The 27,805-nt window shown below is 45.8% G+C and overlaps 1 protein-coding gene across 1 annotated transcript in view; it reads right to left on the bottom strand.

The window, feature by feature from the left end:
* CCDC77 (coiled-coil domain containing 77) overlaps window positions 1–27,805 on the bottom strand; it is a 68,695-nt gene that overhangs the window by 24,749 nt on the left and 16,141 nt on the right. Inside the window, exons 4-7 of the mRNA XM_082256644.1 lie at window positions 27,304–27,400; window positions 23,411–23,486; window positions 10,495–10,583; window positions 7,176–7,324 (exon numbers count right to left, since the gene is read on the bottom strand). Of these exons, the coding sequence (XP_082112770.1) occupies window positions 7,176–7,324; window positions 10,495–10,583; window positions 23,411–23,486; window positions 27,304–27,400 (411 nt within the window). The remainder of the gene's footprint in view (window positions 1–7,175; window positions 7,325–10,494; window positions 10,584–23,410; window positions 23,487–27,303; window positions 27,401–27,805) is intronic.

The raw sequence follows: 27,805 nt of genomic DNA on the forward strand, positions 1-27,805 counted from the left end.
TTGGTTTTCAGAACCCAAGTTTTTAATGGACCAGTCTTCTACAAACTCAGAAGAAGATATCGATTTCCACCTGGAGGATCCAGATACTGATCCGGAAATCCGGCCTGAAGTTGTAGCATTGAGTTCCAACATCTGCTCAAGAAGAAATTTGGAGGATGAAGATGACTCCACAGTTATGGGGGATGGAGCTGATGAATGGATGCAGGCCAAGACTCTGGTTAAGCCTCCGGACCAGCTGGAACTCAGCGAGGCTGAACTTAAGGAGGAATTCACTCATATCCTGACTGCAAACAACCCTCATGCCCCCCAGAACATTGTGAGGTACAGTTTTAAGGAACTGGCCTACAAACCCATTAGCATCGTGGACCAGCTGGCCGTACACTTCTCCCTGGATGGAAACATGTTAAACGAAGACTCTGATAAAGCGCGGCGACAGATGGCGAAGTTGGGAGTCATTGAAGAGACTCAGACCAACGACTCCACAGAGCCGGGAGACAAAGATACAGATGGGAAGTCTGACGCTCAGGCTAGTGAAGAATGGACAGAAGGTGAGGAAATACCATCCAGGAACAAGAAGGAGAGAAAACTGACCAACCAGTTCAATTATAGCGAGAGAGCGTCCCAGAGCATTAACAAACCCCTGCGGGAGCGAGCTTCTCAGACAGAGCCACCTCCAAGGGCCACCTTCTCCGCCACTGCAAACCAGTGGAAATTCAACCCACCACACGCTTCACACATGGGCGGAGCATGGGAACGTATGATTGGGATGGCAAGGCGCATACTGGATTCTATGTTGCTTGATGTGAGTTCTTCACGTCTTACCCATGAAGTACTTACTACATTCCTTGCTGAGGTTGCAGCAATAATCAACTCAAGACCGCTGACAGCTGTATCCACAGACCCAGAATGTCCAACTGTTTTAACTCCAGCTGCATTATTGAGCCGGAAAATTGGACAGACCCCAGTACCAAAGAGCATCTTTGATGAAAAGGACATATATAAACGTCAATGGAGATACGCTCAATACCTTGCAGATTGTTTCTGGGACAGATGGAGGAGGGAATACCTCACACTTCTTCAAGGACGTAAAAAGTGGCCTACCCAGAAGCCTAACTTAAAGGAAGGGACCTGGTTCTTCTAAAAGAAAAGCAAACCAATCGGATCCAGTGGCCAGTTGGAGTTATTTCAAAGGCTATTGCTAGTGATGATGGAAAGGTCCGAAGTGTGGAAGTCAGGATTGTAAAGGACGGGAGCCCAAAAACCTTCCTGAGACCAGTCACTGAGACAGTCCTAATTATGCCTGCTTCCAAAAATTCTGATTCAGTGTTATGTGAAGGAGTCACTTAGATCTCTAGCATAGTTAGCTTAGAGGAGAGGGCTACATAGCATTCTACTGTATGCAATGTTAATTGTATGTTTATGGAAAATAATTGTGTAGTGGTATCTCACGATACCAGGCGGGGAGTGTGCTGCCACGCAGCTTTAACTGTCTAGCAGTTGTTATTACATGTTATGTTATGCTATGTTATTGGTATCTTCCTATCACCCCTGCTGTTTCTGGCTAGATGGTTTCTCCCATCTCCATTTTCCTGCTGTAACTGCCATTTTGTTTAGTTGTTATGAGGAGACTGCAGAGTGTGGAAGCTGTGTAACTTCATTGTAAATTTACCTATGGAAAAGCCTCTATGTTTATGCCTTTGCTAACTTGAAGCATAAAGAAGCATTGGAGAACACCTCTGGAGTCTTTATTCATTGAGTAAACTATCTGTTAAAGCCATCATTCAACCTGCTGCACACACTTACAGACTGGGTATCTACAAGAAGGTCACAGGTACAATCGATGCTGAGACAGAACAATATATATATATATATATATATATATTTACACACACACACACACACACACACACACACACACAGATATAAAACTGTAATTTTTTGTGAAGAATCAACAACAAGTGGAACGAAATTTATTGGATATTTCAAACTTTAACAAATAAAAAACTGAAAAATTAGACGTGCAAAATTATTCAGCCCCCTTAAGTTAATACTTTGTAGCGCTACCTTTTGCTGCGATTACAGCTGTAGGTCGCTTGGGGTATGTCTCGATGTGCAAAACTGATAGAGAGACTGAAATTTTTGCCCATTCCTCCTTGCAAAACAGCTCGAGCTCAGTGAGGTTGGATGGAGAGCGTTTGTGAACAGCAGTTTTCAGTTCTTTCCACAGATTCTCAATTGGATTCAGGTCTGGACTTTGACTTGGCCATTCTAACACCTGGATATGTTTATTTGTGAACCATTCCATTGTAGATTTTGCTTTATGTTTTGGATCATTGTCTTGTTGGAAGACAAATCTCCGCCCCAGTCTCAGGTCTTTTGCAGACTCCATCAGGTTTTCTTCCAGAATGGTCCTGTATTTGGCTCCATCCATCTTCCCATCAATTTTAACCATCTTCCCTGTCCCTGCTGAAAAAAAGCAGGCCCAAACCATGATGCTGCCACCACCATGTTTGACAGTGGGGATGGTGTGTTCAGGGTGATGAGCTGTGTTGCTTTTATGCTAAACATAATGTTTTGCATTGTTGCCAAAAAGTTCGATTTTGGTTTCATCTGACCAGAGCACCTTCTTCCACATGTTTGGCGTGTCTCCCAGGTGGCTTGTGGCAAACTTTAAACGACACTTTTTATGGATATCTTTAAGAAATGGCTTTCTTCTTGCCACTCATTCATAAAGGCCAGATCTGTGCAGTATACGACAGTCTCCCACCTCAGCTGTAAATCTCTGCAGTTCATCCAGAGTGATCATGGGCCTCTTCCTCTTGGCTGCATCTCTGATCAGTCTTCTCCTTATATGAGCTGAAAGTTTAGAGGGACGGCCAGGTCTTTGTAGATTTGCAGTGGTCTGATACTCCTTCCATTTCAATATTATCGCTTGCACAGTGCTCCTTGGGATGTTTAATAAACAATGTGGGCTATGTGGGACTTTAGGTGAGACACCAGCAGGTATGCCCAGCGTCTCCATCCCTGTATCAGAAAAAACGACTGGGGGCTGGCTGGCTTCCATGCACCTCTCTTAATCCTTTTCAATTATTTTTTTCTGATACAGGGATGGAGACGCTGGACATACCTGCTGGTTACAAAAACCATCGTTTATGTAACCAGGGATGGAGGCACCTTGCCTACAGGCTGGTGCTTCATTTAAAGTCCCACCGTGCCATTTTCAAGCATTTTTTGGTGGATGCAGTCTGATTTGACCCCAGTTTTTTCATATACAGGGATGGAGACCATAGCATGACCTGCTTGTCTCATGTAAAGTCCCAAATATTTTATGAAATTAGGGATGGAGGCACTGTGCTATACAGGCCAATTGCCTCATATAAAGTCCCAATCTGTGTTTTACACTGTATCCGCCAAGGGGTTGGAGGTACAGTGGGTACGGAAAGTATTCAGACCCCCTTAAATTTTTCACTCTTTGTTATATTGCAGCCATTTGCTAAAATCATTTAGGTTCATTCTTCTTCCTCATGAATGTACACATAGCACCCCATACTGACAGAAAAACACAGAATTGTTGACATTGTTGCAGATTTATTAAAAAAGAAAAACTGAAATATCACATGGTCCTAAGTATTCAGACCCTTTGCTGTGACACTCATATATTTAACTCAGGTGCTTTCCATTTCTTCTGATCATCCTTGAGATGGTTCTACACCTTCATTTGAGTCCAGCTGTGTTTGATTATACTGATTGGACTTGATTAGGAAAGCCACACACCTGTCTATATAAGACCTTCCAGATCACAATGCATGTCAGAGCAAATGAGAATCATGAGGTCAAAGGAACTGCCTGAAGAGCTCAGAGACAGAATTGTGGCAAGGCACAGATCTGGCCAAGGTTACAAAAAGATTTTTTCTGCTCTTAAGGTTCCTAAGAGCACAGTGGCCTCCATAATCCTCAAATGGAAGACGTTTGAGACGACCAGAACCCTTCCTAGAGCTGGCCGTCCGGCCAAACTGAGCTATCGGGGGAGAAGAGCCTTGGTGAGAGAGGTAAAGAAGAACCCAAAGATCACTGTGGCTGAGCTCCAGAGATGCAGTCAGGAGATGGGAGAAAGTTGTAGAAAGTCAACCATCACTGCAGCCCTCCACCAGTCGGGGCTTTATGGCAGAGTGGCCAGACGGAAGCCTCTCCTCAGTGTAAGACACATGAAAGCCCGCATGGAGTTTGCTAAAAAAAACACCTGAAGGACTCCAAGATGGTGAGAAATAAGATTCTCTGGTCTGATGAGACCAAAATAGAACTTTTTGGCCTTAATTCTAAGCGGTATGTGTGGAGAAAACCAGGCACTGCTCATCACCTGTCCAATACAGTCCCAACAGTGAAGCATGGTGGTGGCAGCATCATGCTGTGGGGGTGTTTTTCAGCTGCAGGGACAGGACGACTGGTTGCAATCGAGGGAAAGATGAATGCGGCCAAGTACAGGGATATCCTGGACAAAAACCTTCTCCAGAGTGCTCTGGACCTCAGACTGGGCCGAAGGTTTACCTTCCAACAAGACAATGACCTTAAGCACACAGCTAAAATAACGAAGGAGTGGCTTCACAACAACTCCGTGACTGTTCTTGAATGGCCCAGCCAGAGCCCTGACTTAAACCCAATTGAGCATCTCTGGAGAGACCTAAAAATGGCTGTCCACCAACGTTTACCATCCAACCTGACAGAACTGGAGAGGATCTGCAAGGAGGAATGGCAGAGGATCCCCAAATCCAGGTGTGAAAGACTTGTTGCATCTTTCCCAAAAAGACTCCTGGTTGAATTAGATCAAAAGGGGGCTTCTACTAAATACTGAGCAAAGGGTCTGAATACTTAGGACCATGTGATATTTCAGTTTTTCTTTTTTAATAAATCTGCAACAATGTCAACAATTCTGTGTTTTTCTGTCAGTATGGGGTGCTATGTGTACATTCATGAGGAAGAAGAATGAACTTAAATGATTTTAGCAAATGGCTGCAATATAACAAAGAGTGAAAAATTTAAGGGGGTCTGAATACTTTCCGTACCCACTGTATATGCTTTTCAGCTGGTCGTTTTCAGTTTGTACCATCACAAGAACATCGTTATTAGAGTTTTGAGATACTAGACCAGTCATGGATGGGGGTGGGTTGGGGAGGTTTGGGCTGCTCCCTCCCACCTGCCTCCTATCCATCCATTAGCAGCCATGTGCTCCCAGTGTGGAGACACTCAAAGAAAAGTGTTAGGACTGCAGGTAAAACAGGGTGCCATGTAGTGGCCCTGCAGCTTACACATGCGTTTGCAAATGCGTGTCAACGAAACCCCTGTTCTTTATTTATATCATGAGACAGGTCTACTTGGTTGGTGACAGACTGGAGGGTGAGTACATCAGACTGATGGCTGGCTTCCATGCACCTCTCTTAATCCTTTTCGTTTTTTCCTTGGGATGTTTAAAGCTTGGGAAATCTTTTTGTATCCAAATCCGGCTTTAAACTTCTCCACAACAGTATCCCAGACCTGCCTGGTGTGTTCCTTGTTCTTCATGATGCTCTCTGCGCTTTAAGCGGACCTCTGAGACTATCACAGTGCATTTATACGGAGACTTGGTATCCACACAGGTGGATTCTATTTATCATCATTAGTCATTTGGGTTAACATTGGATCATTCAGAGATCCTCACTGAACTTCTGGAGAGAGTTTGCTGCACTGAAAGTAAAGGGGCTGAATAATTTTGCACGCCCAATTTTTCAGTTTTTTATTTGTTAACAAAGTTTGAAATATCCAATAAATTCCGTTCCACTTCATGATTCTGTCCCACTTGTTGATTCTTCACAAAAAAATACAGTTTTATATCTTTATGTTTGAAGCCTGAAATGTGGCAAAAGGTCGCAAAGTTCAAGCGGGCCAAATACTTTCGCAAGGCACTAATATATATATATATATATATATATATATATATATATATATATATATATATATATATATATATATACATACACATACACACACACACACACTGTACATACATACATATATATATATTATATACACACACACATACACTTTTTTATATATATTTTTTTTCTCTCTCTCCTTTTTTCTTTAGGTGGTATTATAGTTTTTTTCCCTCTAATCTCTGTATATAACCATTTCCCACTTTCCGAATCTATTAAAGATTTATCTGTTCCACTTATAGGATATTCCCAGATAATTTAAAACTCCCCTATTCTTCTGTCCTATATCACAGAACAGAGGTAAGAGGATCACCAGAGTGTGTTTTTATTTGTGAATCTTGGGGCAGATAAAATGTCTATGAATGTATTTATTGACTAACAGACACACACATACGCCACAAGAAGCACACAAAAGTTGTATGACAGAGGAAGGCAACTCTTGAGAATTGAGAGGAGAAGATGAATATCATGAATGAGATCAAAGATCACCAGTGAGTTGTGCTTTGTTTTGTTCTTTAACAGAAATAACCATTACAAAAGTAAAGAGCGTTCAAAAAAGTTCAGAGGTCAGTAGTAAGAAACACAGAGTGCAGAGGTCAAAGAGAAACCTAGAGTTCACTAGTAACTAATGCAGAGTTCAAGCAGGAAACAGTAATAGGTAATCCAGAGGTCAGTAGTAGACAACACAGCATTCAGTAGTAAGTAATGCAGAGTTCAGGGGTCAGTAGTAATGCAAAGTACATAGATTTGTAAAATCACAGATTTCAGAGGTCAGTAGTATGCAATTTGGCATTCAGAGGTCGTAACACAGTTTTTAATTATGTAATACAAATTCCAGACGTCAGGAAAAAAGTAATACACACAGTGCCAAGGTCAGGAGTAACTAACACACATCTCTCCCGCACAAGCAAAAAACACCCCCTCCCTCTGTAAAGTTCACTGACCAGACCACAGTTTCAAAGGCGCCTGGCAGAGTGAGGAAAGTCCTCCCAGGTCTTCCCTGAGCTGTGTCATGACATGTCATGTCAGAGCTGTCACAATCTAGGACTTCCCTTCACTCTACATTCACATTCCTGCTCTAACCTGAAATATTTAAAGGGAAAAAAAATGCAGGGTCGGTCACAATCACCTGTCCGCGGTGGGCTGCTTTAAGATCTGTAGAAACTGGAATGATCGATTTAAAAGAAAAATCCATCTTTGGAAACTCACTTATCTGTCAATTCTTTGACTTTATCCTGGTCCCTCTGATGCTGCACTTGAGCCTCCTCCATACGGATCCTACGGTCATCCAGCAATGACTCTACCTGCTCTTTGGAGAGACGGGTCTGCTCCTCCAACTGGGCCTGCAGTGCCTCCACCTGTACAAATTAAGACACAGACTTCTGTATTAGTAAGGAATATTCATGCCTAAAACTATTACAGTTGCAGGTAATTCTTACCTCACCATATGCAATTTTCTCTCCAAGACAGTGTAATCTTTAATCAGACTTCATGACGGGATCCATCTACCTCTAGAAATGAAATGCCAGCTCAGAGATCACACACTTCTGTAAATCCTGGTGCCTGGGCAGACTTGACTTTGTTCTCAAAATGTCTGACACAGATCAGCCCCTGCTGCAATCTCTCACCATGTGACTTACTGGAGGAAACTTCTTTCTGCGACAATCTCTCCCACTGAGCTATTGCATTTTAACAGGGGGACCCCCGACAACCCTCTAGCATACACTGGTCAGCCCTCGCAGCTATTGGCTGCAAGTGCTGATCAGATACTGGTTTCTCAGCATGTCCCTTCAAAAAAAGCCGGTCATCAGACTGGCTTCTGTCGCACAGTTTGCTGTACAGACTGGCTGAAAGTTGGCTGGTTTCTGCTGCACAAGCAGATTTTCGGACACCGTGTATCCAGCTTTACTGATTGAAGCTCAAGGCCGGTTTTTTTTAAATCATTAAAAGGTTGAGCTTCTAAAAAGAATACTGTTGCTGTATATTGTGACATGTCAGAAATTTATTCATGCAGACATGTAAAAGTAAAAAATTTAAAGCCGAACCCTAACCAAATTATCACAACCTCAGGATTTCAATTATATGCCTCACACAAACGTGTAATTATACCCTTGCAACTACAAGCATCCTTAGTACACAATTCATCATTCAATATCATTCTCCTCTTGAAATCATGGCAGTCAGTCAATACCGGACTATAGCACATAAAAAAAAAAAAAAAAAAAAACCCAGCCAAAGCTCTGTTCCTTAGTCCCTTTCCTTCCCTAGCCTGCGCTTGTACAAAAAAAGAACAGCAATACAATGACAAGCCTGTTACTTTGCTCCTCCCTGTAAGTATGCTCAGTATTTGGCCAAAGCAACAAATCAATAAAATCATTCACACTTGACTGCTCTGAACAAGTTGGGCAGAATCGGGTGTTATTACCCACGTTTTCAGAAACATGGCAAAAAGTGAAACCTGGTTGCGATGCCATTATTTCTTGGCAGCACCTCAAGCGTGAATTTGTCACTTCAGGATTCCCATGTGACTTTTTACCCAGTCTCAATACCAATAACGAGGTGTGGAGCGCACGCCTGCGCTAAACTGACAGGCCACATCCGCACATGTTGTAGATCACCAGTGCCAGGCTTAGGCACTGTTACACGTGAGTGCAATATATATTTTTTATGCCTTCTTTTAAACATCAACATACTACACTATAAAGTCTTTGTGTCCCTTGTGGAGTACATTCTTACCCCCAAGCTCCAACTCGAGGGACCATTGGAGTGGAATGGTGTGAGCTTAGAAACCAATCTGGTTGTCTAAAAAGCGCATTTTGACCTTCTGTAAAAAGGGGTCAAACACCTCTGGTGAGTTACCATCTACCCTCTGAGCACCCGTGGTGAAGCAATTAGAAGACTTATGCATCAAGTAGCACTTTATACTATTGGTGTTGGGCACAGTCACATTGGATTTATTTTTGCATTTATTATATTAGATTTAATTCCTTTTTACTTGTATTGTATATGCAGTCTCAGTTGGTCCTCTAGAGACATGCATGTTCATTTAGGAGTACACATGGTGAAGCGCCAAAACCTTCACCCATTTTTTTCAGCACCTCAAATGCAGTGCAATTTTGCCACATTTGTCATGTGAAAATCTCAACCTGGACCTTCTTTGGTGCATTTGTCACACATAGGGCAGCTAATTTAAAGCAGAGTTCAAGGAGGGGGAAAAAAAATAAATAAAAGTCAGCAGCTACAAATAATGTCTTTTAATATATGGATACCTGTCCAGGAACCCGCGATGTCGGCACCCCAGCCAATTTTTTAGATTTGGCTGCCGCCACTGCCATTTGTTGTAAGGGAAACCGGCAGTAAAGCCTTTTCGGCTTCACAGCCGGTTCCCTACTGCTCATGCGCAAAGCGCGCTGCACTTTCTAATTGGCCCGGCAGTGGGGAAAGGAGGAGGGGGGACGAACTTCCGAGCGAGGGCGCCATCTCCTGAAAGTGAGGAAGGGTACCTGGCAAAAACAGCTACCCGTCCCTCCCCCCTGAAAGGTCCCAAATGTGGCACCAGAAGGGGGGAGGAAGCAGATCTGCAGAAGTTCCACTTTTGGGTGGAACTGTGCTTCAAGTGAACCTGTGAAAACGCATGAAAAGCGAGCGCAAAAAAAAAAAATGGGGCACGCTGGAACTTACCATCGCGCTATGAGAAGTGTAAATGGGGCCTGATTGACTGAGAATTATTACCCTCTCTTGTGAAGATTACAAGAGGTGGATATTAAGACTATAAATGTTCTACCTACATGTAATGATTACATCACCTGGAATGTATGGGAGGTTCTTCATTAAGTTTTAACTGGAGGTCCAATTTAACAGATTTTTTTTTTTTAATTTTTTTTTTTTTTTTAAACATTTTATATTTTTATGGAGGAAGAAAGCAAACAGTACTGATAATACCCCGTGAGGACTGTATACAAGATATCCTTACAATAAAGGCATTACAATTTCAAACAGAAGTACACCTTGTGTGTTCTTTTATGATAGGCAGCAAACATTATATTGACATTAGGACTAGTTGGATGACAAATTACCAGAAGTAAGGTCTTTCCGGTGTTTCCTTAAACAACCAGTAAACAGTGCCATGGTCCAGGTGTAACTTGGGAAACTGCTTCAATCATATTTAATAGGGCTGAGAGTAGAAGGGGTTGAGTGAGGGGTTGAGGAATAAAGTGGCAAGGACAGGGTCCTAAAAATGTAAAGTGCTAGTTGCTCAAAGGGTGCATTGGGAAGTGAACACAACCATGATATGGGGAGATAAGAGGTGTGGCGGTCTGGATGCCCAATCCTTAGACATGAGGGACATATTTGCCCTGGCAGAACCTAGGAGACCAGGGATTAGCATGTTTTTAAATAGATTTTTTATGAATTGAGAAACGGTCCAATGCCAAAAGATACATACTAGTACAGATTAAGAATTATAACTTTAAAATACAAATTGGTCATTTTGATTTCTGTGTTCATAAAAGAGGCAACACCAACTCACATGCAGCAGAAGAGTCTGGTCATCTGGCTTTTTGGGCGATTGATTTCTGTCAGTCTTTATGTTCAGTCTAAATGGGCCTTTTTTTGTAGCTGCAAAAGAAAGAAATATATTCATAACTACTCAGACTGATGGAATTACATTTTTCAATACAAAGTGAAATTCACAAAAGAAATACGTTTTTATCTAGGTTTCTCTGAAGGGAAAGCGACGGGTTCTCTTAAAAGCACACACTTTTACTCACTAATGCCCCATACACACGTGCAGATTATCTGCAGACTTTTGTCTGCAGACTTACCAAAACCATATAATATGAGGTCAAACCTAAACACTTTCAATTTGTATGCAATCCGGCAGGCCCTTGCACTACATAGAAAAGGTAAGTCTGCAGACAAAAGTCTGCAGATAATCTGCACGTGTGTACGGGGCATTACACTCATTTTTACTGTGCTTCACTGCTTCTCCATTTGTCAAAGCCGAGAGTCTAATCTGTGTACCACAGCTTAGAGGGCTAATGAACCCTATTTCTACTCCATGTGACAGTGTTAGGGCCTGGCCGTAGACCACTTAGGCCCACGTACTGGATCTTGTGAAAGGCCACATGCTTCCCCATACCAGGAAACATCTGTTAATTCTGACGGTTTCAACAGTTTAAGACTCATGTCACACTAGCGATTCCATAACTGTGGAGAACTCACAACCAACAGGATTGCTAACGCCTCATGCACACGGAGCATAAAAATGCCGCTTATACAGGCGTTCAGCTTTTTTTTCAGCCTATAAAAGCATCTATAAGTCAGCCTACATGGCTATGCACACATATGCATTCTACAGGAGTTTTTGAAAAAAAGATAGAGAAACTGTTTTTTTGACTTACTGTAAAATCCTTTTCTCTTAAGTTCATTGACAGACGTAGTTCTCTGATCCATATCAGTAGGCTTATACTGCCCCCTACAGGAGTAGGACACTAGGCAGAAAAAAAGTTCTGGCTACGCCTATGGGCAGTCCCAGAGGGTACACCCACACTCTTGCTGCATAGGATGTCAGTTTAGTATCAAAACAATGACATAAAAGTAACACCAACCCCACTCAAAATAGAGGGGCGGGAACTGCGTTCGTCAATGAACTTAAGAGAAAAGGAATTTACGGTAAGTCAAAAATACAGTTCTCGCTATCGTTAATTGACGGATGCAGTTCTCTGATCCATATCAGTAGGGATGACCCAAAGCAGTGCCATAAAAGAAGTGGTGGGAACAGCAGAAAAGAACAAGTCCCCAAGGGTAAACATAGCCAACCAGGCAACATAGGACTCAGCAGAACAAAGATGAGGCCCACCTGAAACAAACAGTAAACACCCTCAAGGAAGGCCAAAGGCCCTCAAGACAGCAACCAGCAAAACATTGCGGCCAAAAGAGGCATCAGCAGATGCCAGCACATCCACCTTATAAAATTTGGTAAAGGTGTGAACAGACGACCAGGTAGCCGTCTTGCAACCTGAAGCACAGATGCCTGTATGGTGAAAAGCCCAGGAAGCACTAGGCGCCCAAATAGAATGCGCCGAAACAGGGAAAGGTAGGACCTGACCCCTAATTGAATAAGCCTGCACCACCATCTGTCCGATCCATCTAGAAACAGACACAGCAGATGCAGGCAGCCCTGTTCTTGGGCCATCCGTGAGTACAGAGAGCGAACATGACTCACAAAAAGACTCAGTAGTTGCCAAGTACACCTTGAGTGCACAAACTATATCCAGAGTATGCAATGCACATTCCTTAGGATGTTTGGGCCTAGGACACAGATGGTAATACAATGTCCTCGTTCAAGTGAACACTAGAAACAACTTTCGGAGGGAAGGACGGATCCGGATTAAGTACCACTTGTCTCCATGACCAACATATAGGGAGAACAACAGGATAATGTCGCCAGTGCTGACACCCTGCGCGCAGAGTGATACAGCAACCAAGAAGGCCACCTTCTGTAATAAGGTAGGCAGAGGACCTGAATATTTGCCAAAGGAGGTTATGAAGAACCGACTGCACCAAATCAAGGTCCACAGTTGGTGATGGAGGTCGCATCGAAGTACCAAGTGTCGCACCCCCTGGAAGAAGTTAATCACCAGAGAACGGGCGGCCAACGGCCTTTGGACAAAAATTGCCAAAGCCGAAACCTGACCCCTGAGAATACTCAAGGCTAACATTAGATCAACTCCCCGATGAAGGATAGCCAAGATCCGGGTCACTGAGCAAGAGCGAGGGGGAGTCCAAAGAGACTCACACCACGCAATATACAACTCTCTCGCATTATGAAAAATCATCCTAGAAGTCGCTTCCCGCGCTTTAAGCAGGGTGGGAAGCACTGAATCAGACAATCCCTTGCCCTTCAGCACCTGGCTTTCAACAGCCAAGCCAACAAGCCAGCGACCGTAAAGCAGGATGGAAGATGGGCCCTGGAGACAAATGCCCCCAGAAAGGAAGCCTCCAAAGAGCGCCTGTGGCTAGCCTGACCAGGTCGGCGTACCAAGCCCAGCGAGCCCAGTCCTGAGCCACGAGAATGACCGGAATCCCTTCCACCTCGATCCTGTGAATAAGTCTTGGCAGCAAATTGAGAGGAGGGAAGGCAGACAGCAGCTAAAAATGACCTTGGCCCATCCGAACGCACACACACGACTATGCCGGCATCCTCCTCGCGCAGGTGACCACGCTAAACTTCTCAGTAGGTCTTGCCTACGACAGAAACCATGGTGCCACCAGTGCATCTGCCAGAGGGTCGCGGGAGTGGGCAACAAACCTCTGCACTATCCTGTAGATGCGACGCCAACATATCCACATCTGGAGTGCCCCAACGAAGGCACAACCGCTGGAACACCTCCGGATGAAGGGACCATTCCCCTGCATCCACGGCCTGGCAACTGAGGCAATCCGTCTGCCAATTTTCCTCACCTGGAAAGGGAACAGCGGAGAGAGCTGGAACAAGGCGCTCCACCCAACGAAGAACGTCCGTCACTTCGAAGACCGCAAGGACACCCTTGGTGCCCTCTTGGTGAATGACACAAGCCACGATTGTGGCATAGTCCGATAGAATGCACACTGGACAGTTGCAGTTGCCCGGTCCAGTGAACTAGGCAAAGCCGGATTGCTCTCAGCTCCAGGACATTGATCGGGAACCTGGATCCTCCTCCAGGGACCATACTCCCTAAGCAGAGAACCTGCCAAGGACTCCTCCCCACCCGGACAGGCTTGCATCCACGGCGACAATTGTCCAGTAAAATGGGGAGGAAGGATTCCAGATCAAAAATCCCTGGTCACCTGGCTCAGCCAGATCCAAATGACCAGAGAGGTAGGATTCAAGTCCCATTTGAGAAGGATCGCCTTTTGGGGAATCCTCAAGAGGGATTGAGCGAAGGGGACAGTCTCGAAAGACGACACCATCAGTCTCAGAACTTGCGTGCAGGACCGAAGGGATGACCATGTGCTGGACAGTAACAGTTGAACCGCAGTCTGCAGTTCCAAGAGTTGTTTCCCGGAGGGAGAAACACCCTGACTGAGGAAGAGTCCAGAGTCAGGCCCAGATAATCCTGTCTCATGGAAGGGACCGTGGATGACTTCTGAAGGTTCAGAACCCACCCGAACTCCTCCAGAGTTCTCACGGTGACTTCATTCTTCGTCAGCACCGCAGGGGACTCCCCACAGAGAAGCAGATCAGCCAGGAACCCGGGACAGATGCACCCCACTGCAGCAACAGCGCCAGGACCGGAGCCAACACCTTTGTGAAGACCCGAGGAACAGAAGCGAGAACAAGAGGTAACGCCACAAACCGATAGAAATCCTTCCCCATGGTAAAATATAAAATTAATGATAGTATAATTATAAATATAGTGCATGCAAATATATATATATAGATGTGTAAACAGTAGAGAAAAAAAGTGCATCAGTGCTCTGTGCAAATAAAGAAACTGTCCATATACATTAGTCCAGTGATACGGCTTTCACCAATCAATAGCATCCATGTAATATATCCTGGACATGCAGGAGAATAGTGGTGGTGGGAACCTCCAAACACCAACAAAGTGTGGAAGAAGTGGGGGCTTACCAGAAGATGTGGATCCCTATTGCCTTATGGCAACAAGGGATCATGCTCATAAATACATATATCCAACAGCTCCCCCAGGGCAAGAGGCTCTCACTCCTCATCAAGTTACGGCATTCCAACTCTGCCCGTCAGGTAGAGTCTTCATGGCAAGGGCAATCATAAACACTGTTCCCAGTGCAAACCCCGCCAGGGAGTACAGATCCCGGGCCTCAGCCCACGTCACCCTATCCCCCAGGTCCTTAAAGGAGGGGGGATACCTCCACCGAAACAACGGTAGTCCTATTCAGCCTAGAGACCATAGGTCCACCTTAGGCGGTACAGTCCTTCTTACCAGAGACTCCGCAAAAGGGTAACGTCTAGCAGCCACTCAACACCCCAGGGGAAAAATCTCAGATGGTCACATTCTTTATGAGCATGCTAGCAAATCAAGCTGCTCCGGATGGCATGCGTGTCAGATGCAACCCACGCCCCAGGCGCAGCCATCACTGCGGCATTCAAATTGCAGGGTGTCACGCATCGAAAATCAGTGCATCCAACCAGTGCCTGTATCGCGCGCGGCAGGGGAGGTAGAAAGGTCAGCCTCATTATCCGAGGCGACTGGACGCGAGGTAACAGATCCGGCAGGGAGGCCCCCATCTGCTGAGTCAGACTCAGAAGCCGAGACATCAGATGAGGCAGGGGTAGGTGGAGAAAAGTTTCAGCATACCTCGCCCTCTCAAGGCCACCTCCAACCAAGCCCAAATGCGCCGAAAATGAATTGATGGACAGTGGAGCTCTGGAAAAGGCCCTGCGGCCTCTGTGAGGGGGTCAGGTGGGGGTTGCATGGTCTGCAGGGTCCATACAGAACCAGAAGAACCCACCAGCAAAATTTGCAAAAAAAAAAACAGAATTTTTGTAAAATCTTACCTGTAAAATTCCTTTCTCTGAGTCCTCCAAAAGTCGCCGCCACCTCCAAGTCATCACTATTGGGTATTGACTTCCGCTCCGCAGGTGTAGCTAGGCATAAGACTTAGTCAAAAGAACAAAAGCATTTGCATAGACACACCCATGGGGGCTGTCCCACTGGTCAATACCCCCCTGCAGTGATCACTCCCAACTCAGTTTGGTAGAATAGCAGTAAGTGTACAAGAAAAAACCCCAAAAGAGGGGGGGGGGGGCGGCGACTGTCGGAGGACTCAGAGAAAGGAATTTTACAGGTAAGATTTTACAAACATTTTGTTTTCTCTTACGTCATCCGACAGCCGCCGCCACCTCTAAGTCATCACTATTGGGATGTCCCAAAGCAGTGTAGACATGAGGGGTGGGAGACGCAAACGTAGAAAAAGGCAACGCAGTACCCACATCAGAGAAAGGAACCTTACACGCACAGTAAGAGAACCTTCTGGGCAACAGAAAAAGCTCAACAGGAGCAACAGCCCAGGAAAGCAAATAACCCAGGGGATAAACAACCCCAACAGTCAGGGACCCACAAAAAAACAAGGGTCCCTTATGGCACTGCCGCACTGAGAACTTTGCAGCCAAAGGAGGCATCAGCTGATGCCAGAACATCCACCTTATAGAATTTGGAAAAGGTGTGCACCGACGACCAAGTCGCAGCCTTGCACACCTGGGCCACCGAGGCTCGATGCCAGTAGGCCCAGGACGCACTCACAGATCTAGTAGAGTGCGCCTTAACAGGGAAATGTGGAACCTGTTCCTTCAAAGCATAAGCCTGTTCATTGGTCTGTCTGATCCATTTGGCAATGGTCGCTGCAGACGCAGCCATGCCCTTCCGAGGTCCCTCAGAAAGGACAAAGAGGGAATCTGTTTTCCGAAAGAATTCAGTGGACGACAGGTAAACCCTGATCGCCCTGACAACATCCAAGGAATGCAATGCAACCTCCTTAGGATGCTTAGGCTTCGCACAGAGCGAAGGCAGGACAATGTCCTCATTAAGGTGAAACTCAGAGACCACCTTCGGAAGAAAAGACGAATGAGGTCGCAAGACCACCTTATCCTTGTGAATCACCAAGTAAGGAGAGCAGAAAGACAACGCCGCCAACTCCGACACTCTGCGAGCCGAAGTGATCGCCACTAAAAAAGCAACCTTCTTAGACAGTAGAGACAACAATATCTCCTGGATGTTTTCAAAGGGAGAACGCTGCAACGCGGACAGAACTAAGTTCAAGTCCCATGGAGGCAAAGGCTCCCTCCGGGGAGGAGCCAAATGTCCCACACCTTGAATAAAGGTGCGAATCGAGGAATGAGATGCCACAGGGCCTTGGAAAAGAATAGCCAGTGCAGAAACCTGGCCAGCGCCAGGCGCTGGTCCACACCAGTCTGGAGAAAAGCCAACACTCGACACCGAGTACGAGCGAGGGGAGAACCCCCTGGACTCACACCAGGTGAAATAGGCTTTCCAGGTACAGTAATAGATTTTTCCAGATGAGGACTTCCTAGCCTTGATTAGAGTAGGAATGACCTCTGAGGCGAGACCCCTGTCTCTCAGGACCTGGGTCTCAACAGCCAGGCCGTTAAAGCCAGCAACTGTAAAGCAGGATGGAAGATCGGTCCCTGAGACAGTAGATCTTCCCGCATTGGCAGCCACCAAGGAGGCGCCACTGCCAGGTGAAGAACGTCTGCGTACCAGGACCGGCGCGGCCAGTCCGGCGCCACCAGAATCACCAAGTGCGGTTCCGAGGCTAACCTGCGAAGGAACCTGGACAACAACTAAATCGGAGGAAAGGCATACATCAGGCGATACCGATGCCAAGGGGCCACCAACGCATTTGAGGCGTCCGCCCGCAGATCGCGCGTTCTTGCCACGAATCTTTCCACCTTGTGGTTTAGCCGAGACGCGAACAGATCCACGTCCGGGTATCCCCACGCACCGCACACAGCATTTGGAGGACCTCCGGGTGCAGGGACCATTCCCCCTGGTCCAGGGTCTGGCGGCTCAGATAGTCGGCCTGCCAATTCTCCACACCCGGAATGTGAACTGCTGAGATTGCCGGGACATGAGTCTCGGCCCAAGACAGAATGTCGGTCACCTCCCGGGCCGCCCGGGCACTCCTGGTGCCCCCTTGGTGGTTAAAGTAAGCCACCGCGGTAGCATTGTCCGTCTGTACCTGAACCGGACAGCCCCGAAGTCGATCCGACCACTGGAAGAGACAGAGTTTGATCGCTCTCAATTCCAATATGTTGATCGGAAGGGAGGATTCCTCCCCCGACCAAGTGCCCTGGGCAGACAGGTTGCCCAGGACTCCACCCCAGCCCGACAGGCTGGCATCCGTGGTAATCACCGTCCACAGCAACGGACGGAAGGATTTTCCTTCTGACACAGCCGGGGACTGAAGCCACCACAGAAGATCCATTCTGGTCCGGCGACTCAATGAGACACTCAGATTCAAGGACTGAGGTAGTCTGTTCCACCTGGCCAGGATCTCCGCTTGAAAAGACCGTGTGTGAAACTGAGCAAAGGGTATCACCTCGAAGGCTGATACCATCAACCCTAGGGACCGAATGCAGGTCCTGAGTGACGAGGATAGCTTGTCCCTGAGGGACCTGATCTCGTTCTGTAAGGTCCGGAGCTTGTCCTCCGGCAAGAACACCTTTGCTTGAGCAGAGTCCAGAACCATTCCCATATAGGGAAGACAAACCGAAGGAGACTTCTGTACGTTGATGGTCCATCCGAACTCCTGGAGCGTCTGTACCGTGGTGGCAGTAGGTCCTGGCTGACACTCGATCTTAAGAGGAGATCGTCCAGATATCCCAAGACTGCAATGCCCTGAGCCCTTAGCAGGCCTAGAACAGGCGCTAACACTTTGGTAAAGACCCTTGGAGCCGAAGCGAGACCAAAAGGTAACGCCACAAACTGATAGTGGTCCTCCGCTATTGCGAACCGAAGGTACCTCTGGTGACCCTCGAAAATGGGGATGTGTAGGTACGCATCCTTCAGGTCTATAGAGGCCAGGAATTCCCCTGGACTCAGGGGGGCCACCACCGAGCAGAGAGATTCCATACGGAACTTTCGAACGCGCACGAAGCGGTTCAGTGCTTTCAGGTCCAGAATAGGACGCACCTTGCCCTCCTTTCAGGGAACAGTGAACAGATTGGATAAAACCCCCGAAACCTGTCCCAAAGAGGCACCGGGACAATCACCCCCTGGGCAAGGAGGTCCTGCACCGCTTGATGCAGGTCCTGCAGGCGCCCTGGGGTCAAATGAAGATTTAAGGGAAAAAATCTGTCCGCCGGCCGGGAAAGGAATTCGATCTTGTACCCTGATCGAATGATTTCCTGAACCCACCTGTCCGGAATTCGGAGCAGCCAAGGTTGGAGGAAACCGCACAAACGTCCCCCCACCCCAGAAATGGGTGAGGGCGCCCCTTCAGGCAGAGGCGGATTGACCCGCCGCACCGGCATTGCCGGACTTCTGCTTGCCCGTCCAGGGCTTCTTCTGGCTACCTTGGCCCTTGAAGGGCTTGCCCTTGGTTTGATTCCGAAAGGCACGAAAGGACCCTTGATTGGGTCGAGAGGCGGAACCCCGCTTGCCACGAAAGGACTTGTTCTTCGGGTTCTGAGGCAGCATGGTGCTCTTGCCCCCTGTGACGCCTTTTACCAAGGTATCCAACGCCTCGCCAAAAAGGCGAGAACCAGCATAGGGAAAATCAGCAACTGTTTTCCGTGATGTCTGGTCAGCCCACCAGCTCTTCAGCCAGATCAGTCGACGGTTAAGCACCGCAACACTAGTTAGGCGTGTTACCAAAGGGGCCTCATTTAAGGCCGCATCGCACAAATACATGACTCCTTGGTGAATTTGATCCACCATAGCCAGCGTGTCAGGAGGGGCAGAATCAGACGTGAGGTTGCATCTAAGCACCTTAGTCCAATCAGCCACCGCCTGAGCCACCAGAATGGACGTGAAAACAGGTTTGAGCAAGGAACCCGCCACCGTGTAGGAATGGCGGGCTAGAGACCTTCTGTCCGTGGGATCCCGAAAAACCGGGGTCTCAGTAGGAATCAAAGTAGCCTTGTTTAACACACAGTGTGATTCACCTGTGGAGGCACACACCATCGCGATTCCGTAGCCGGCGCAAAGGGATAAAGTAGTTTAAACAGATTAGGAACCATGAATGGACGTTTCAAAGTTCATTAACAGTGTAATGAAACTCAGCAGGGCAGGGAAAAACCTGTGCTGACTTGCGGGTCCTATGTGTACCAAAAGAGGACACAATGCCCGGAGGACTGGGCTCATCCTCCAAGTGTAGTGTTTCTTTCACAGAAGAAATCAACTCATTCATGGTCGTGCGTTCCTCAGGCGACCCCGGGGGAGAAACATCAACCCCCTCCACCTTCCCCCCTCAGACCCCAGAGGGTCCAAGGATGAGCGAGACCCTGAAAAGGGCACGCCCGCCGCAGCAGCCACATCACCATCTGAATCAGAGGAGATCGATAATCTGGGTCTTTTCCTAGCAGCACGTTCAGCCATCAGTACCTCCATTTTGGACACTAAAGACTCCACTACGGCGGCCAAATCAGGTATAACAGGGGCCCCAGCAGGACTGGGGTGCCCCACCACAGCTGGAGGAAATTTGCTGTCCTGAGATTCCATTGCCCAAGTTAGAAAAACAACAGTGCAATAAAAGGTACTGGCCCTTTAATACCGCTGCGGAGTGCGCAGCCCACCGCTATATGTACAGTGACTAAAGACTCCCAAAAGGAGAAGAAACTGAGCCAGGAATAACAAAACAGAAAGTTATGGAAGAGACAGTCTGCAGAGCCCCACAGAGTGTTACCACATTGATCGCTGCTTCAGAGGAAAAGGAAGTGAGGTCATAAGAGGCTGAACTATAAGCTGCAATAACCCAGGGAAAATGGCTGCCTATAGAACTGAATGGGAGGCTTCAGGAAAATGGCCGCCGAACATGTGCTCGGAACGAACGGTCTGCCACATGCAAAATGGCGCCAAAACAGCATGTAATGTAGCCCACAGTGAAGCCAGACATGCTTGCCCATATTAAAAATGGCGGACCGCGCGGTTTTTCCCCGCTGCGGCCGCCACACATATCGTCTGCACCCCCAGAAAAACACCGAAGTGACACAGGGGAAGGGGCCCCAAACAATACACAGCACCGCATGTACAAAAGACCCCCGCAGGGATCGCCACAGGGACAGACATGGGGAATACACAGCAACACAGGACTGCCACCCCAGACAGAGGCCCCACACAGAAGTACTTACCTGTACCAGATGGCGTGGGGTGCCTCTATGAACGGAAAGCCGCTGTCCTCATCTGACAGGGAATGCCGTTAGCCAAGGACAGGACACTGCAGATGTGTCCAGTGAGGTAGCCACCTCACAGGCTGCATCCCTGCTGCGAGCAGGGATGGGTCGTTCATAATGCCAGGGCGAACACATGGCTGAACGCTCGATGGCGGGCTGGGGGTCCCTCTGCCCTGGAGAACCAGGGCGGTCAGTCCGATTCCCAGCTCCGCAAGAATCCATCTTCATCCGAAGAATCGACTAACAACTAAAGCTGACAAAAGAAACAGCTAGTATAACAAGAAAAAACTGACATTTTTAAAAGAAAATCAAATAAAAAAAAAAAAAGATTAGAAAGGCTGAGACTGTAGCCCCAGCACAGGGGAAGCCTAACTACTCCTGACGCTAGGCAGAAACAAACTGAGTTGGGAGTGATCACTGCAGGGGGGTATTGACCAGTGGGACAGCCCCCATGGGTGTGTCTATGCAAATGCTTTTGTTCTTTTGACTAAGTCTTATGCCTAGCTACTCCTGCGGAGTGGAAGTAAATACCCAATAGTGATGACTTAGAGGTGGCGGCGACGACTGTCGGAGGACGTAAGAGAAATGACATTTTGTTTTTTGCAAAAAAACTATCCCACCATGCTACAGCGCCCCCCCCCCCCTGAAGGTCAGGCATGCCCGCAGACCCCCAAAAGAGAGAGAGAGAGGCCCCCAGAACCCACTGTCCCAAAAAGCAGTCTCAGGACAGCACGGTGAAGGTAAGGGGCTCCATCCCCGGAAAACGCATCCAGGCACTCCCACCTAGATTCGCAGCAAAGAATCCACTGCAAAATGGCCGAAAACGGGTGTACAAAGATGGACGCCACCATAATAGCAGACGAGGCTACAACAAAATGGCGGCCCGAGCAGCCAGCGTGGCAACAGGATCCACAGGGAGACCCCCCGCCCCCCAACCGACCGAGGCCTCACCCGCACGATCGACCGAGTGCCAAGGACGGCGCACCCCCCATGCTACCTGCACACTAGGTCCCAGCCTCAGGTAGGCCCAAACAGTCCCCCCCACGTGGGAAAGGGGGGGCACAACAGGACAGAGGGAAACCCAGGAGTGTGAGGGTCCGACCATCCCAGGGAAAAGGCCCGCGTCCACCCCAAAAACTGCCAGGGAAAGGGGGGGCGAACGTTTACTCACTGTACCTAGGAACACAGGCAGGCGCCATTTCCTGACAGGCCCCCTCTCCACCGAATTGTGGGGGCTGTCTGCAAAATAGGAACACTGCGACATAGGCCTAGACCCTGTCGTGTGCATCCTGGCGAGACGTTTAACTCGGGTGCCAGTCCCCGTGCAGTGGGACTATGTCGGGGGCCGACCCAGTGCGGAGCTAAGGCCTGCACGCGCTCGATGGCCAGGCTGGGGCGACCACTGGATCTAGATATCCAGCCCGTCGCTCAGCCCGGCATAATTGCTTGAAGATCTCACAAGAAAAAATTCCGGAGAAAAAAATGTACATAAAAAAAAAAAAATAATACTTTTATGCCAGGACCAAAGATCCAAGCAAGGAACTAGGTCCTTACTCCTGACTAGGCAGATTAAAACTGACACCCTATGCAGGAAGAGAGAGGGTGTATTGTACCCTCCGGGACTGCTCATAGGTGTAGCCAGAACTTTTTGCCTAGTGTCCTACTCCTGTAGGGGGCAGTATAACCCTACCAATATGGATCAGAGAACTGCGTCCGTCAATTAATATAAAAAAAAAAAAAAAAAAAAAAAGGGATTACTGGCAGATTTATAAAAAAAAAAAAAGAAGAAGAACACCCCTAAATGTGCGTTTTGGAAAGGAGCTTTTTAATGTAAAAACTGAGTCTAAACGACCATATGCATTAAAATATATTCCAATGGCCAGAATATTCTAGCCAGTAAAATGCATTTACACAGTACGTGCATAAACACGCGTGCACACTAACATTGGGGATAGAATTTTTGCCAAATTCTCGCAGAAAAATGCTACTTATTTTCATAAGCAAGTGTGCATGGTGCCCAAAATGTGCAGGAAAACACTCAACTCAATGTATGTTGTTCCAGCCTGCAAGGGAGTGACAAATACTGCTCTGCGCAGTGATCCTACCACTGGAAAGTTACGGAGAGAACTGCTAGGGACACAAGGGCCTAACAGAGTGTTGAGGAAGTAAGACAAAAAGGTTGTGACAATAGATAAGGGGTGGGCATCAAGATAATCCATAGATTGCCTTGATCTAAATCCAGAAACTTTATGATCTGGAAATATTTCTGTAGGAGTCTGAGCTGCTCACACCGCCCTGAGCAAGTAATAGGGGAAGACGGGAACTTGCATCACTTACTCCCAGTTTCCAGCTTTAGCATCAATTATGGGTAATCACACCACCAGCCATTTTGAAAGTTCAGCTGATGTGAAGGTGGCAATGAGAAAGAAATATGATCTGGGATTAAGGGCAATTGAAAGTTTAGTAGGATAAAAAGTGCGTATTTTTTATCACTGAAATTCCTATTTCAGCTATGAAAGAGGGCTGTTATTTCCACCCATATGTTTCAGATGCTTTGTCTTAACACTACCTGTTCCCAAGCAGCCTGCACGTTCTTTCCTCTCGTGTGGATCTCCTGACTGGACAATGCGCTGTGGTATGGTGACCTAAGGGTTAAATAAAATCAGCATAAGGAAAAAAAACAAACAATGGTTACCATTGCTTTATCAAAATGTCTCCACTCTGCACAAGAGACCTCTGGGTCCCAGTAGCAAGCCGTGTTTCGATTATCAACTCTGTTCCCATTTGGAGTTTATGCGTGCTCAGCATAACTCATATTACAATGCAGGTAACCGCAATACAGTATGAGATGTGGGTACAATGAACCATTTTCAGGAAGGCAGTGGCATGTATTGACAACAAAGCCAACACCAAGTAAAGACAGTCCATTACCAAGTTCCTTTTAAAGCTGAACTCCTGGATGTAAAAATATTGTCTAAATACAAGAGGCATGTGTATTCTCAAAATGGATATGGATACTCCTCGGGAGAATTTGTTAAAGGATAAGACCAGAAATGGTTATAACAGATACTATAGAAGCAGGGAGGACTCCCATTCTCTTGTTTGTTCTACTCCGTTTAGTGATCAATATGGTAAGATTAGGAATATATAGTCTTAAAATACCTCCCTGTCTTATATAATGATACAGTCTATGCGCAAATTCTATCTAAGGGAATTAAGACTGTGTCCCGCAGAGCTCCCACCCTTGGGGGTGTTTTATCCCCCAGTTTATTTCATAGCGCCAAACCTGTGGCTCATTGGATGCAATTTAAGGGCACTTTTAGATGTGGTTTAAGGGGGTGTTCATGTTGTACACACATAAAAAAAGAGGGAACATTGTTCAGTCAATAACTAACACTCAGTTCTTGATCCATGTCATTACGTGTGAATCATGTCAGATTCAATATGTAGGTAGGACTACACATAGGTTACATGATCACTTATATGACATAGAAAAGAACCATAACACTAATGTAGCCAGACATTGGGGGGAGCAGCATAAGGATGTGTCTAGTCTATTCAGGGTATGGAGAAAATTCAATCATCTATCAGAGGTGGTGACAAATTTACGACATTATGCAGGAGAGAGGTTTTTTTGGGTATTTAGTTTGAATACCAGAAAGCCCATTGGCTTAAATTTTGAATGGGATCTGTCCCACTATTATGATCATTTGTGGTCATGGGTTTTTTTTCCATACATACATACATATATATATATATATATACATACATACACACACACACACACTTCTCTCTCCCTCCTGTATGCAGGTTGGTCTATGAATATATTTAGGATTGCGCCTATATTCATATTTACATTTGTATTTATTTTTATGTTAATGACTACCTCAGTTCCTTGTCTATTTGATTGCAGGATATAAAACACTATGTTGCTGCATGTGGTTTTCTCCCCCTGCTAGACTGGCGCTGTTCTCTTTTCAAATGATATCTCTCGATTTGCCGATTCGATCTGTTGTGTGGTCTGTTCATGTATGCTACCTGGATTTGTTTTGTCCTTTTTTCCGTTTTTTTTCTTTTTTTGCTGTGTTTGGTTCCTTCTTTTCTTTATCTCACCCTCCCTCTTGTGTGAGTGCTTGGCGTATAAATAGCATTATTATTGTGAGGTTTATTCCAATTTGATGGAGCTATACTACATATTTAGTCAATTTGAGAAGTCACACACTCTGGGGGTTTTTGGTGTATTTAAAAAAAAAAAAAAAAAAGCATTTTAAACTAATATATGTATGTGTTGCATGAGGATATTGTTCATGGAAGATACTTTGTTGCAATATGATCATATATACAGTGTTTTATGATCCTATTATATATCTCTATGTATGTATACATTTTTTTTTTTATTATGTTCATGTTTTCACACACAATTATTTTTTGTTTTTTATACAATCCCAGGTTTGCGAATGAGCAACGTGATATGTGACCTAATGACGACCCCGTTAGGGGTTAAACCGTTTGATCATTGATTGCTTGAGCAGACTGTGGGGGTGGCCTTTTGTTCAATTAGATGCATCTGATTTAGTTTAAGACAATTATGCACATTATGGAGCTTTTTGTTATCTATATATAACTTGTTTTTAGTCCTGCACACTATAGCTATGATTAAGCACTGTTAGTAGTGTGAAACGCGTCAGCCGTCTGATCTGTACCTCTGTGCTGTGGTATTTTATCCTCTTTTCAATAAATATTTGCATTGGAGTGCAGCTGTCCAGACATACTTTTTGTTCTACGTGTGTATTCTTGCTTGAATCTTGGGAATGTTTTGTGCATTGTCCAGATCAATGCAGTAATTCAACCTTTCTTCTGTGCAGGAACTTCCTGTAATAAAGACCAGTCACTGCTGCCCTCTCTACTTGTGCAGGGTGACTGATCTTGTACCTGCCCCCTCCTGTCATTTTCTGCTTGCAACCTGTAGTGGGTGGGGCTCCTGGATCCCTCCTACAGCTCTAAACTCAACACAGGCTATTTGCAGCACAGTGATATCTACTTTTTCAAGGTATAAGCTTCTTTTGCAAAGTCTAAGGCATTGGTACACACAGAGGATTGATATCCATTGCGACTATTAAGGAATATACTTAACCACTTCAGCTTAGCTGGGTTTTACCCCCCCCCCTTCCTGACCCGGCCATTTTTGTGATACAGCACTGCGTTATTTTAACTAACAATTGCACGGCCGTGCGACACTATACCCAAAATAAATTGTATGTCCTTTTTTCCCCACAAATTGAGCTTTCTTTTGGTGGTATTTGATCACCTTTGCAGTTTTTAATTTTTGCGCTATAAAACAAACTGACAATTTTGAAAAAAAAAAAAAAAAAAAAGAAAAAAAGAAATTTTTTATTTTCTGCTCTAAAACATATCCAATAAATTTTTTTTAAAAAATTCAAATTTCTTCATTAATTTGGGCCAATATTTATTCTGCTACATGTTTTTGGTAAAAAAACAAAAAAACAAAACAATAAGCGTATATTGATTGGTTTGCGCAAAAGTTACACAGTCTACAAAGTATGGGATATTTTTATTTTTTATTAGTAATGGCGACAACCAATTGACACCCAACACTTTTTTGGGAATCAGTGACATTACAGTCATCAGTGCCGAAAATATGCACTGTCACTGTACTAATGACACCAGCAGGGAAGGAGTTAACCTCTAGGGACAATCAAAGGGTTAAAGGTGTGCCCAGGGAGTGATTACTAAATTGTGGGGGAGGTGCTTTCACTACTTGAAGGCATGGATTGGTGTTCCTGCTTCACAGGATCCATGTCTTCTGTACTCACAGAATGACAGTCTGCCTTGTTTACTGATGGACTCCCGCTGTGTCAAATCACAGCGGGAGCGAGCCGGCGGCACGCATTCGAGCCCAAAATCTGGGAGTGCAGAATCACGTATATATACACACACACAATTCTACACAGAGCAGCTGCCCTGTAGCAGTAAATATGCTATGGGGCGGTCTAAAGCGGTTAAATTAACTTTTTTTTTGTGCAGGAGTTCAACTTTCAAACTATCTGCTGCATTTTCAAGTAGCTTTCAGCTTCTTGTGCCAATTAATATCTCTAAATGTTCTTTTGATTTTGAAGAGATTGAGGAAAGGTTAGAGCCTCTGTCCCTGAATTTGAAGATTTACTCTCACTTTGTTGTGTCTCCCGGAAAGGAAGTTAGGGGAATTTCATAGAAAAGGCATGGTATGTAATACACAGCGCAAAATAGGAAAGGTTTTGTTGCAATGCATAGGAATTTCTAACTGTTAAAAGATTCAATGACAAATTAGTTCTGATGAAAATTAGTTCCACTCACAAATATGGCTACCTTTTGTATGCAAGGGTGTTAGAAAACACAGGTCTGTGCAGTGTATACCTGAAAAAAGCAAAGTAGGGCAAACCAGCTTTATTTCTTTTCTCCTACCTTATTTGGGGGCTCTTTGTGGAAATAAGTGATTTCCCCACTGCTGGTTCCAACCAGAGCCAGGAGCTGTTGGATTTTCTTTCGGTCTTCCAGCTCTCTGCAACAAAGAATACAATAATTAGGTAGGTGTCTAAGCTAAAACAGTTTGGGTGGGAATAAAGCTGAGCCCCAGTTCTACTTTTCACCCATACACATATCAAATGTAAATTATTTTTTCTCTCCTTAAAACATACCTGGCTTTGGAGTAAATTAACGTTAAGTCTGTGAGATAACCGTTTTAGGACAGAAAGCAGCTATGCCAAGGCACCGGAAGTATTAATATAGCACCAACGTCACTTCTTACTTTGCAGGGGCAGTGGAGCTAATTAATTCCCACCATGCAATGGAAATTATAGCAGACAATGGGTGTGGATGTGTTTTGTTACAGGTGGTAGACCCCAAGAGTCTATTTGCTGTCAAACTATGCTAGGTTAGTGAAGGCACAGGTCAGACATCTGAAATG

This window comes from Pelophylax lessonae (assembly GCF_965119305.1).
Source record: "Pelophylax lessonae genome assembly, chromosome: 4".
In the NCBI taxonomy this organism is placed as follows: Eukaryota; Metazoa; Chordata; class Amphibia; order Anura; family Ranidae; genus Pelophylax; species Pelophylax lessonae.